The sequence below is a fragment of the Pteropus alecto genome, unplaced genomic scaffold (genome assembly GCF_000325575.1).
Source record: "Pteropus alecto unplaced genomic scaffold, ASM32557v1 scaffold155, whole genome shotgun sequence".
Classification (NCBI taxonomy): domain Eukaryota; kingdom Metazoa; phylum Chordata; class Mammalia; order Chiroptera; family Pteropodidae; genus Pteropus; species Pteropus alecto.
In genome coordinates, this window is record NW_006438113.1 from 3,839,603 (window position 1) to 3,853,776 (window position 14,174).

Below are 14,174 nucleotides of genomic sequence, written 5' to 3' on the forward strand. Positions count from 1 at the left end.
TTTATAAAGTGAAAATTTATATAGCTCATACTTCAAATTAAGATTGATATCAAAATGTATCCAAAGTAATCATTGTGAAAAAATAAAAGGAATTAGAGCAGAAAATAACAAAACTGACATTTTAAACCATCACAATTATCTTCTATTATTTATTGTTTGCCATTTTATAAACATTGTGCTAAGCAATTTATATGTGCAGTAAAATAGGAACAATTATTATACCTATTTTACAGATAAGAAAATTGAGAATTAGAGCAAACAATCAAAGTCAGAAGCCAAATCCAACTTTTTATACTTCCAGAGCTGCACTTAACATTAAATTGCCTTCTCAATAAGTAGTTAAATATTTTGTTTTGAGCTATCACTTAGTGAAAAATTGACAAAAACAGTTTTTACTACTAATAGCATCTGATAATGAGACATTTCAGTTATAATCAGATGGGGAAGGAGAACTACAAACATTTTCAAACTTAGCTTTTTCCAGATTTATTTAAGGAGAAAATTGTTTAGTCTTACCCATGAATTCAATCCCCAAATGGTCTGCTACACCAAAGTCAGCATATAAGGGAAAAAGAAAAAGAGAAAAAGATTAGAAAAAAATCCACATGGAATCAATGCTTATAAGATTGCCCTTTCAAGGCAAAAAAATGTTTCTCAATTTTAACCACCATGTTCACTTGAGAAAGATAATTTACAGATTTCCGAAAATTAGGGGCACTCCAAACACTGATTGGTATTTCTCCAAAGCCTGGAAGTGGCATAATATTGCATTAATTACCAAGTATGCAAAGTATAAATTCAACCCCAAAAAGAAAGAAAAAAAAATATTCACACAAAAAATATCTGGTACTAACATTATTTTTAGACTCGTGATACTTTATATACTTTATATAGAATATTTGTTCAGCATAAACTTATTTGGACCTCTGTGCTATAAACAAGTAAATAAAGAACTTCTGCATGACAAGCCTTCACCAGGTGCTCATCACCTTCACAAAAAAGCAATAATGCTGGATTTTTTTTTTCTTTTATTTGTTAGATGAGAAAACTCTTCATCAAGATTAAATATCTTACCCAGGCACCAAAATTTGAGGCAGATCCAGGACACAAATTTAGTCGATCTGCCCGTATGTCCTATGACTATTAAACTTGACAGAGCTTCTGATCAAAAATGAATGATAAATGTGTCCATGTCTGTTTTATGTACATGTGGGCAGCCAATAATTTTGACCCACTAATGTCTACCTGTAATCAAGTGATAAACTGGGCCAGGCTAATCCTAGGCATTCAACCTTAGAAGTCTGTTTATTTAAATGGTGCTTTCTTTTAATCATTCAATTATTTACTCATTCACTTTTTAAATTTATCACATTATTTGATGATGGTTTCTATTGCAGCGATATGTTTCTTAAAAGAGAATAAATTAAAAAAAAAAAGTATTGCTATAATTATATTTGTTTCCAAGACAAATTGCTGGACTTCCTTTTATGAATTTTCTATTTAGCAAAGAAACTTTCCTTTTTCAGAAAATATGTATTTAGTTATCATGAATATTTCAGTACCTTTCCTATTTATAAATAATTTTTAATTGCATTGTAATAATATACACATAACATAAAATTTGTCATTTTAACCATTTTAAGTGTACAATTCAATGACATTAATTACATTCACAATGTTGTGCTATCATCACCACTATATTTCCCAAATTTTTCCATCACCCCAAAGAGAAATTGTACCTACTAAGCAATAATTTCCCTTCTCCCTTTCTCCCCAGCTCCTGGTAACTTCTAATCAACTTTCTGTCTCTATAAATTTGCCTGTAAATAGCTCATTTTTAAGTGATTAGGACCTGTTTTTAAAAAGTAGATGCATTTCTTTACATGGCTTTTTTTTTTTTTTGACTGCTTAATATGTACTATGATAGATATCTAGCACACTGTCATGAAAAGACAGGATTTTTGTTCTCAACTACTTTTGAAATCAGTGGGCGCCCACAGGGAAAAAGCTCTGGTAATTCTTAGTAATAGTGCTATAATGGAAAACCAGGAAATGTATATTGAATGGAGAGGCCACAGACCCATATGCTTGGGAGACCCATTTTCCTGGGAGAAAGCTAATGTGGAACATAAAAAATAGAGATAGCAGAAAAGTTGACAAGACTATGCTATGTTTGGGTTCTAATGTGAACAAGAAACTTCATGATGTGTGTAGTTAGGACAGAGAGAGACTAGAGTTGTGGTAATTAAGTACAGAGATTTGGGTGAAATTACTTATCATGAGACTAAAGGTAAGAAAAAAAGATTGGAAATAAAAAAAATTTTGCATATAGCCAGGAAAGAAAGTGTAGGAAGGAAATCAGGAGAAGAAAGTATATAGAAATACGGGAAGAGAACATCTCAAATATTGGCTCATAGTTGTTCAATGATATGACTGGGCAGTTAGAAAGCCATTAACCTTAGTCTGATTGAACAAGAACTTTCCAGTGGTGCTGAGATGCCTCAGAAACGGTTGACTGTCTGCCATCTATTTTGCCAGTATGTATAACCAATCAATCGCTCTTCATTCTTCCTACAACCTTGGCTGTTTCCACCTCTGAATGTGATAGGAGATATGGAGAATTATCTTTGTGAGTCTGGAGATTGCACTGAGAAGTGAGAGGCATACTTGATAAATCTGAGGGCAATCTCAATACTTTGAACCACAATGAATTTATGACCAGTAGAAAAGACAGAAATCAGAATCTGAAAATTATTCAAACACTAAAAGTTATAAGTAGAATTCTTAAGGAAAAGGAAATCTATCTTCTCTTAACATAGCAGGAAAGTTACATCCAAAATTGGTATGAATAATTAAAGTTATCTGTTTCTATGTACAGCAAAGGATATATAGAGTTGTGCCCAAATACGTGCGTGACTTTGAATAAAATAATCTTAAAATTGATAATATGTTTAACAAATGGCAAAACCTCTGAGCCATTGAGATTTGAGATCTAGGTAGATAACTGTAGAGATAAACTTAATATTCTATAAAGTCAAAAACTCCTGGATATTCAAGGCCCACATTTTTCAGAGTCCATGATTACTTGTGTGTGAGCAATTCAAAGCTTGTACATTAGACAGACTATCAGGGCCTACCAACAGTTTCCTCAGTGTGGGCAGGGTGAAGAAGGGCAAGTGAAAACAATCCTTTACTTGATTCCAATCTCAAGGTGAGAAGAGAAGTTGTTATGCAAAATATATTAAAGAACTCATTGCAATATGGCGTTGGGACAGTGCTACATGAATGTAAGTTTCAGTGTTATATGTAAGTTTCAGTTAAAAGTAACTGAACAAGGCAAGTCTATCATAGAATAGTCAGAAATGTAGTGATTTAAACCCTCGTTCCATGGGATGTAGAACAGTATGTTATATGAAAATATTGTTATGTGTTTTAAAAAGTCAGACTACTGGCTTGAAGTTCAACAGGCTTCTCGATTGCAAGAATCCCTAAAAGCCTTCATTGTGTGTGCCAAGGCTCTACTGGAGGTAGGTCAGTAGGCAATACTTCTCAACTTGATATAAACAATCACCTTGTCATGAAGCCCCATGTGGAACTGGTGATCTGTGGCAGCAGTCACCAACTTTTTTGGCACTAGGGACCAGTGCTCCTATGAGAATCTAATGCCTGATGATCTGAGATGGAGCTAGGCGGTGATGCTAGCACTGGGGAGCGGCTGCAAATACAGATGAAGCTTTGCTTGCTTACCAGCCACTCGCCTCCTGCTGCGCAACTCGGTTTCTTCCAGGCCACAGACAGGCACTGTCTGTGTCAACTCAACTACACAACATGCCAGTTATAAATGTTTTATCTTGATAACTGTACTGAAATCTGTCACTCTGTAGATTCCACCCACAGACCCTTGTGAAATCATTTTCAATGGTGACTCTTTAGGTAGAGGTAGTCCATCTCAACTGAGAAGACTAAATTGAATTTATGAAGGTGGTAAGCTGGGGCTTGAATGTTTGCTGACCCCTAATACCTGAGCCTACTATACCCTAGTAGTTTCTAGAATCACTGTAAAGAAATGTAATTGTCTCATGCTTCAACAATTGGTCTGTATATTCTGCTTGCTCCAGATAAAATTGTGGTCAAGGTTATAAAATGTCATATGTCAATACATCATCATGTATGTCCCAGTCTATTATAACAAGCCCACAAACTAGGAAACGCTTGAATAGAGTCTAGAGTTTCTGATTAGGAGGGGAGCAAGGGTTGAGGATAAACCTGGCTGTGATTGCTGAGGAAGCTTCAGTCTCAAAGCAATACATGGATCTACAGAATATATACCTTTCAAAAAGGTTAAGAGGTCAAAGGATGGGGAACTATAGGCTACCAGAGCATATAACTGTGTCATTAGAGGAAAGAGAATGTGGCAATTGGGAGCAGAGAGGCAACCAAATCTGAATCTCTCAGGTGTTAGGTCCCACAACAGGGAAATAAAGAGAGCTGGCAAGGATGTGAGCACACTCCTGGAGGGTGAGGCAGGAAAGTCCCTCTCTAGGCACTGTATTCAATTCTGTAATGTTGTCCTACAAGTGTAGCAATATTGTCATAATATCCTTTTTCCAGCTACTTGTTCAAGAGTTAGGATATGAATTTCAGGTTAGATTCTAAACTCCATGCTCCTTCTACTAAATTATGTTGCCTCGTAAATATACAATTTTATTTTATCAGCTTATATACATTTTATTTTAAAATTTATACATGTTCATGAATAAAGTTTATAAATTAAAAATTCATGTTAATAAAAAGAAATTGATACTTTTCTTACTACTTCCTAAAAGTAATTCCTGTTAATTTTTTGTTCTAGTTCTGGCCATTTCAACTCTATGATCCCTATCTCCTTCTCACCTCAATACATCAGAGCTGACAGTTTTCCTACTGTTTGAGAGTAAGCTCTGGCATTATGACTGTGGCCAGCCTCACACCAGACAGGTCATCAATCATAGAAAAGCAAAATCACTTTTCCAGAAAAGCACATAGCCCCATTCTCCTATTCATAGGCCCTGTTAATGAAACTGGCTTCTTTATTTTTCTTCCTAAAAGCTCTGTTACTGATTTCTGTTGAACAGAGACAACTCTATTTTACATTCTTCTTTCATCCTCTAAATAAGAGTATTCATTTATATCAAAGGAGGAGAAGCAGACAGCCATAGAGTTTGTGCCACATGTTTATGCAGTACAGACTCAAAATGGGCATTTTGCTCTGTAAATGAAATATTAAAACAGGGTCACACTGAGGTTTATCAGTGACTATTTGTTTAGGTTGTTCTTCAGAAATGCATCTTGACTAATAGCTTGTAGAAGCATTAAACTTAACTCTGATTCTGTGTTCACAAATATTGACGGAAGAATTGAATAAAAATTCCCATTATGTAAAAGAATTCTTCATTCAAAAATACTATCTTTTAGGTTATATAATTTATGATAGTATATCTGTGCAGGTAAATGCACTAGGGGTTCCTGAGACTCACAATAATTCTCCAGCACCTTATCATTTTTTATCAACTTTCTCAACTTCTCATATTTTCTAAATGGGCACTTCTACATACTTTTTTCATATAATTTTAAAAATTACCCTGTAAAATGGTGTTACTAACCCTATTTAATTGCTGAAAAAAATGTTTCTGTAAAAAACTCAAGGTCATATTTGTAGATTCCTAGATGCTTAGTGTCAAAAAGTATCTTAAATCTCAGGAATGAAAGGTAGTTGTTTCTTTTGCTTGCTGATTTATCTATCACTCCAGCCTATCATAGAATTTGATATTTTGTTAGTTCCCAATAAATATTTATTAACTAAATAAAATATCATCTGGATCAGCCCCTTTACTCACTGCATATGATATCTGTATTCCTTCAGAGCATATCCAGTCTGTTTTCTGTCACCTCAGTTTTTGTTCATTTCAAGGAACATGACACTTATGGTGTCAACTCTTTTGATACTGAAAAAACAATATCAACAAATGTTTCTGTAAAACTCTTTCAAATCAGTTATTTAATTACTACTTACATGAATCTACAATTCTGGAATCCAAAATCATCAGGTTAATATTTGAAAAGGTCCAAGATATGTATATCTTTGTCACATGATTTTTGTATATAATTTGAGATTCGCTTGAACAAGTGGTCAATTATAAGGAAAAATATTAAAATATTATTATATGTACTATTTGGGAAACAATTGAAGTGCTCTTTAATAAATGATTGGATAAAGAATATGTGGGACATATATACAATGGAATATTATTCAGTCATTAGAAAAATTGAATACTTCCATTTGTGACAACATGGATGGATCTTGAGCAAACTAAGTCATACAGAAAAAGTTGAGAACCATATATCACTTATATGTGGGCTATAAACCTAAAAGCAACAAACAAACAAGACAAATAGAGGCTCATAGATACAGGCAATAGTTTATTGGTTACCAGAAGGAAGCAAGAATGGAAGCAGTAGATAAGGGAGTCAAATATATAGTGAGGGAAGAAAGTTTGGGTAGAGAACACTGCAATATACGTATGACATATTATCGAATTGTATACTTGAAATCTTTTTGATTTTATTAACCAATGTCATCCCAATAATTTTAATTAAAAAAAAGAGAAATTATCCAAAAAAGAAAAAATAAAAGAAATGAGGTGGGACAAGATAATACAGACCTAACACTTTTTTTTTGTCCTTTTGGTAACCACTCAAGGTTGGGCTTACATTTAGTGGCAGGCACTTGTGGCCTCTGAAGGGCAGGCTTATTCATGTCAATTCCTTTTGGCTTTGTTTGCTATTTGTTTGTTTTACGCAAGGTTTTCATTTATATTGTATTACAAATAATTCTTCAGATGCAGAAGGTGCCTGCCTATTTGAAGTTTTCTTGTAGGAAATCACTTAAAATATGAAAAAAAAATTACCAGTTTCCCCTAACTAAACATTCTGTTCTGCCAGCCTTTCCCCAAAGAGCTCATATACTCACATACTTCATGTTTTTGTTCCAGCCATTTCATCAATTTTGAATATCTTTCCTGATGGACACCCAAGTCTTTCTCCTATGAACTCATTCTTTCAAGGCCCAACAATTCCTGAAGCCATCTTTGAATGCCTGAAATAACATTATTTGTTCTATTTTTATGATAATGTGATCTGTATTTAAAAGTAGGATTATTAGGCCTTGAATTATAACTAGTAAGTGTATATCTATACCAAAACTAATTAAGTAAACTTGGATTTCTCCTCTGCTCCTTTTTCACTTCCCCTAGTGCTTCTCAAATAGCAGATAACAAGTCAATATTTGCTTAATCTTTTATCATAATCGAGCAAATAGTCTTTCTCATGGAAGGTATATTGTTGTAACATTTTTTTTTAAGAAGTAAATCATTTTTATAAACTGTAATGCTTTCTCTTAGGCTATATTTGCCACTTAGCCTTCCAGATTTTCTGGGCTTTTAGAATAGGTTTCCATTAACACACACACACACACACACACACACACACACACTGTATTTGGAGTTACATAATTTATCCCTCATTGAATTGTGAATCAGCTGCAGGGCAGAAAAAAAAGAAAGAAAGAAATAGGTAAAGTCTTTCTTTTTCCATTCTACCCCCTCAATCAACTGAAGCCTTCACACGGGGAACTCATATAAATTCTTATTTTAATGTAGTTTGGAAAAAAGAGGAAGAGGAAGAGGAGGAAGAGAAAGAGAAGGAGAAGGAGGAGGAGAAGAAGTCGCCTTAATATCCACTAGGGTTGCAGAGGAAAGCTTCCATGAGGTTTTTATCCATGGTCACACATGGCAGCCATGTTCTCCACTCCTGTGCACATCCCCTACCTGTTTTCCACACACAAACTGAGCTCAATCTGTGGAACAAAAGAAAGTACTTCAACACAACATGTTTTATAGAGCTCCAGATCTTTGGAAGAGTTGCTTTTCCTTGCACATCTTTTCAGAGTCAGCTTACATAATTCCCAAGAAGTGTCCTTTTCAGTGACATTTTGCTCTTTTGATTCTACCTTGTGGTCATTTGTCTAGCAATCGCACCTCTGTCCAGACTTTGTGGCCTATCTAGCAGGCAGTAGCTACTCAAAGCATTTTGATTGACTGAATACCCAAATGGATGGTTAATGAGTATCTGAATAAATCAATTAATTTATTTGGTTCAATGCACATATTAATGGTAACTAATATTTGGTCTTAAAATAATACATAAAATTAGGCAACTGGGAAGGAAATGTGGCAACACTATGATTTCTATTATGTTTTATTTCTTCGTTCTGACAAGATAAACATTCTAATATTGGAAGAACGTCTTAATTTAATATTTAATGTTATAAGTTTTTTTAAAATAAAATCATGGTATAAGAATAGTTTCTTATCTTATAATCCTTATGCTGATTATTCTGTTACCAAGCTTAAAAGTCACATCAGTTTATACTTATAACCCCCCGAACACCTGGGAATACTTGATAATGAGCACAACAGACTACACATTTGAACTAACTAATGGATTAATTTATTAGTTTTACAGACTTAAAATGTAGCAATAGGATGAAAATTTTTTCCCTAAAAGCATAATCAGTTGAGAGTGTTATTTGTCTCATTTAAATGCAAAGAACAATTCTTTTTCTACCTGCTTCCTAAATCCACTAAGCAGTTAATAACATAAGAACTAATGTAAGCTTCTGTTATTTAATAGGAATAAAGAAGTAGAAATTAAACTGGCAGAGCCTTCTCCCATAATGACTTTCCCCAGAGTAGCTGGATTACTCTTAGTCATGTAGAAAACCAAGGGAGGCTTCTTTATTAAAATAATGGAAGAAACCATTATCTAATTTTGCCTATAATTAGCTGGGAATTCAGTCAAATCCAGGTACTTTAATGTTCTTACCCTCATCATCCCACTGCCTTCCTCTACAGTCTTAATAACTTTTTCTATGTATTTTCTAGATATTTGAAAGGAAATAATCACTCTACTGGGCATCTTATTAGTGATATAACCTTTCCAAAATGGTATGCAGATGTCAGAAGCTGAGTATAGATAAATTTAGAAAATTCAAATTTTACATCACTTAGAAATTAATAGCAAGGCAAATGAATAGAGTGTACAACACTATTCCTTGAAATTATCATATGCAAATGATGTCCTTGAGACTCTATATGATATTCTTCTCACTTGTTCTCCTAGTATTCCTCCTAGGGTTAGTATTTTAGAGATGAGGAAACAGATTCGGAGAGGTAGACTAATTTGCCCAAGATGAGAAGCATCTCATTCCATTAAACTACGCCTCTATCAACCACGGAAGACTTTTCATCTTGCTTATCATGCCATGTAAATCAAACATTAATGACGCGGCCCCAGCCTGCTTCTGCAGCCCTACCTCCACATTCCTTCTATACTTCCAATGACTCACCTTGCTCATGTGCAGCCTGGTAAACTTTATTCATTTACGAGGACTCACTTCAAATAAAACCAGCTCTGGAAAGCATGTCTTTTCCCACATAATGTCTCCAATAGAAATAGTCTTTCACGGAATCTTTTATATTTATGTACTTTAAATTTAATTATACTCTAATTATTGTAGTTATTTGTTCACTTGCCTATCTTTCTCCAAATGACTATAAGCAACTCTTAGTTTGTCTTTATATTAGAAATTCCAGAACAGTTCCTGGCAAAGAGAGAACCTTTTAGTAATTAAAGAAAAACTAAATAGCTGCATAGGTTTTTGAAGTTTTACTCAATGTGATCTCTGTTACCTTTTATCTTATTATCTCTTCCTCTGTTGCTTCAGGGAAGGGACGTTTAGCAATAAAAAAGAAATGAAGTTTTTTAGTTGCAAAGTCCTCGGCCTAGAAGGAATCGAAATATAAAATAATACATTTGATAGTATAGACAAAGAGCCAGACTTCCCCTGCAGATTAATATGTTAAAGATTTTCTAGGTGAAGGAAAGAAATGGAGAAAAGCCAAAATGTCTGGGAGGTGACCTTCAGAAATAAACGTGCACACTGCTGCTGCCAAACCTTGCACATTTTACCATGCCAACTTCTCTAATTAGAAGAAGTGAAACAAGTTCCCAAACAGGGCTGCCTTGAACTTGCTAAGTACAGTCCCTGCAGGCAGCAAGATCACAGAGTGCCTCATGCTCACCACTCTCTGACCTCAGCTTATACTGAATGCTGGAATGCCTAGAGAGTTTAGACAGATGAACCTCAGATGTGCCAGGGTGAGAAGTAGCTATAAAAACCAATTTATTCCCTGTGCACCTCATAGGCACAGTTACTGAGAGCCTTACATAAATGAGCTATGTGGTTGGGGAGACTATAGAATTCAGCAATGATCTTTGTGGCCTGAAAGAAAACATGGTGGTAATTAGGACATCTCAGCAGGTGCCAGCATGGATAGGTAAGTGCACAGAGGAGTCACCCAACCCACAACCTCCACACTTTTCCAACTGTACCAACACCTGGAACCTGTATAAGCCACACCTATTCTCAGAACTTTGAGGCAAACCTCAGGAGACAGCAGTCAATGATGAACTAACAGTGATTACATTTTCTCTAACCCAGTGAAATGGAACTTGAAAAAGAAAATAAGGAGATTAAAATAATAAAGATAATACTCTAGCTCAAATTTTTTGAAGGCTTAATCTAAACAGTCATTCCTCTACACATTTTGCGTGTCTTAACTGATCTAAAACCTACAGCAATTTTATGAAGTAGATGCTATTTTTACTCCCACATTAGAAATAAAACTGAGGCACATATGGTTTAACAAGTTTCAACTTGTAATTAAAAATTCTGGGATTCAACTGCAGATAATAGGCTTCAGTATCTGTTCTTAGAACCCACTACATAAATGACCTTTCATACATATCCACTCCATATTTTATAGACAGAGATTTGTTACTGGTATACAATTAAGGAGCTGATTAACTGACATTATGTGACAATATTAGATACAATTACACTGGACTCAATATTGCTATGTTATCCTTAAATTTTACTTTACTTTAATTTTTTTTCCTTTTTAAATTGGAATTTCTTGCTTTTGAAAAAATGGAATATGAAATAAGGTAATTTATACAGTAACTAAACAAAATATTTAAGCAGCTAGGGGCAAAGAAATTTTCAACAAATTTTTTGGATTTCAAGCTGGTAAGCACTTACTATCTAATTGTTCTTGCTATGAGTACTTGATATTATTAGACCAATTTTACTTGATCAGTGTAAGATCAGCTTCAATTTTTGTTTTAAGTAATTTTTACGATAGTAAATTCTGGAGGAAACGTTCAAAGCCATAAGAGATTTAAATAATGACATTTCTTTTCTGTTGAGCCTTCTCTAGAGGAAATGAAATTCATTTGCTCACTGCAGTGATTAAACTGTGACAACAGCTCACAAGGGTCCAGAAATATCACTCAAAGATATGAGTAAGAGGAGAGAATTGTGCAATGGCTGACCCCTTTGTCCTGGATGGCAGTATGGCTGCAGCAAGCCAAATTCTCTTCTACACCGACTTTATCTATTCCTTCCAGCAATACATTCAATGCCCCTTCTTAACTGCTTCTCTTAAGTGGAAACTTCTTGCAGCATCCTTCGTAGAACTGGTCTTCATTTTTCTGTCAATCTTTCTCTTGTATTTGTGATGCTTTGCCCGACTCTTCACTTACATATCTTATCATCTTCTCCAGCATCATTCTGGCTCAAGCTAGCTGGAAGTCTGACCTGGAAGGTTTTATCACAGTAGCCTTCTTCCTAATTTCTCTGCTTTCAACTCTGTCTCCCCGCTACAGTCTCTTCTCACACAGCAGCCAGAGATATCCTTTCAAAACTTAAGTCAGATCACATTATCCTTTTGCTCAAAAATCCCTTTAATGGCTTTCCATGCCATTCAGAATAGAAGCCAAAGTCATCATCAAAATAAAAAATGGACCTATACAATCTATTACTCCATTAACTCTTTAACTATACTACTATTATTCTCCCTCTCTCTTATTCAAGTCAGCTCTTATAACCCAGAAACATTCTACTTCCTTGAAGCCCTGGACTGGCTGCTCCTTCTACTCTTAGTGCTCTTCCTCCATATATCAACATAACTCAATCCCTCACCTCTTTTCACTTCTAATAGCACTTTATCTGAGATCATATTACATACAACAGTAATTCTGATCTTCATCCTCTTTTTTTTTACTCCTTATAAGTTATTACCATATGAAATATGAATTCCCATATCTCTTTGGTAATTTCCTCTTCCCCTCCCTGCTCCAGACTAGTATGTAAATTTCCATGAGGGAGGGGCTCCAGCTGTGCATTTGTTTATTAGGGCTGCCATAACAAAGTACCATGGACATAAATTTATTGTCTTGCAGTTCTGGAGGTTAGAAGTCAGAGAAAGAGCGGATTGGTTCCTTCTGAGGGCTGGAAAGGAGAATCTGCTCCATGCCTCACTGTTAGCTTCTGGTGGGTTTCTAGCAATCTTTGGTATAACTTGGTTTGTTATCACCCCTTCATCTTTACATAGTGTTTTCTCTGTGTGTATGTCTGCGTCTAAATTTCCCCTATTATAAAAACATTAGTAATATTGGTTTAGGGCCCACCATAATAATCTCATTTTAACTTGAGTACCTCTGTAAAGACTAAATCTACAAATAAGGTCACAGTTGGTCAGAACTGGGGGAATTAGGACCTTAATGTATGAATTTTGGAGACCTTATCAAATGAAATCGCAACTCTAATAGTCACTGCTCTTTTTACTGCTATTCCTTTTTATCTTTATATATGTTTTATATCCACACGAAATCACATTTTAATTATTTATTTTAATCTTTAGCAAATATTAGCTTAATGAATACTTTGTAACATGTTCTATGAAGCCTTGTGTGAGTATTAGAATAATTAAAAAACATTCTCCTCCAAATTCTATGAGTTCAAACTATAGTCTCTAGATTTATCCAGCATCTCTGGGTTTCTACTAGTCAAACTCCTGGACTAAGAAAAATGTTGACAACATTGCTTGTGCCCTAAAAAAGTCTAGGATGAAGAAATGCAATCTCCCTCATTGAAATGTGTTGAACTACATGACTAATGAATGATGTACACATTTTTCTGAAATTGACTTTCCAAGGAATATATTGCTTAGTGGTACCTGGACAAATGTGGTATGGTAGAAAAATATATTAACATTTGATTATATGGGCTTTAATTCTGATTTTGTCTTTCAATAACTCTCTGTGACTGATTTTGTCTTTCAATAACTCTATGTGACTTTCTATGTCTCAATCTCGTCATCTATTTAGGAAATGAAATGCATATGATTTATGACATGATTAAATGAGATGATATATGTAATTTTGTAGGCATTGCTATTTGCCAATTTGATATCCATTCTCCACTGTACCAAAATCTTTTCAAGGTGTCAATGTGCCCAGCAAAATTACTATATTTTTCAGCCTTCCTTGCACCATTTAGGATGGGTATATGGCACAATTCTGGTTTATAGCATTGGAATAGACAATTTCTAGGTTGAGCTTTCAACAAAGTTCCTTGTAAGGAAAAAGATTCAGTTGACATTTTGATAGAGAGTTAGTCATTTGTTAGGTGCCCTCCTCCTTCTTTAAACCTTGAGGGTGGGTAGTACAGCCATCCTGCAATTGTGAGGCAGGCTGAATGAAGAGGAAACCACATGTTCAAATGGTTAATGAGAAATACTTAAGGATCTGAATCACTGATGACAGTTTGTAGTACTTTACTAGCCCCAGACTCCCTGCACTTCTTATCACTTCAGACAAATAAAAGCCCTAATTTACCGATTTGATTGTTTAATTGAATGTTCTGTTACTTGCAGCTGAACATAATCTTAATTGATAAAACCATGAGGATAGTCTCTCATACATAGTAGGCATACATTTGTTATATTCTATTTAGTTGTATTTGAACTACAAACCAAAAAAAAAAACTACAGAATTCATTTCATGATAACTTTAGATTTATGTTGTCTACGGATGAACATCTTTTTTCTAGAAGCTAAGTATTTATAAGCTGTTATACCCTATTATATGCAATTTTTCTTACAATTGTTTATTGTTTTATCATCTTTACATTATATGCACACATACACACACTATCTTAACATTATTCCCAT

General features: G+C 34.6%; 1 protein-coding gene across 1 annotated transcript in view; it reads right to left on the reverse strand.

The window, feature by feature from the left end:
* The window catches only part of NRG3 (neuregulin 3), a 991,727-nt gene that overhangs the window by 117,898 nt on the left and 859,655 nt on the right, over positions 1-14,174 (reverse strand). Inside the window, exon 4 of the mRNA XM_006915624.3 lies at positions 517-543. Within this exon, the coding sequence (XP_006915686.3) occupies positions 517-543 (27 nt within the window). The remainder of the gene's footprint in view (positions 1-516; positions 544-14,174) is intronic.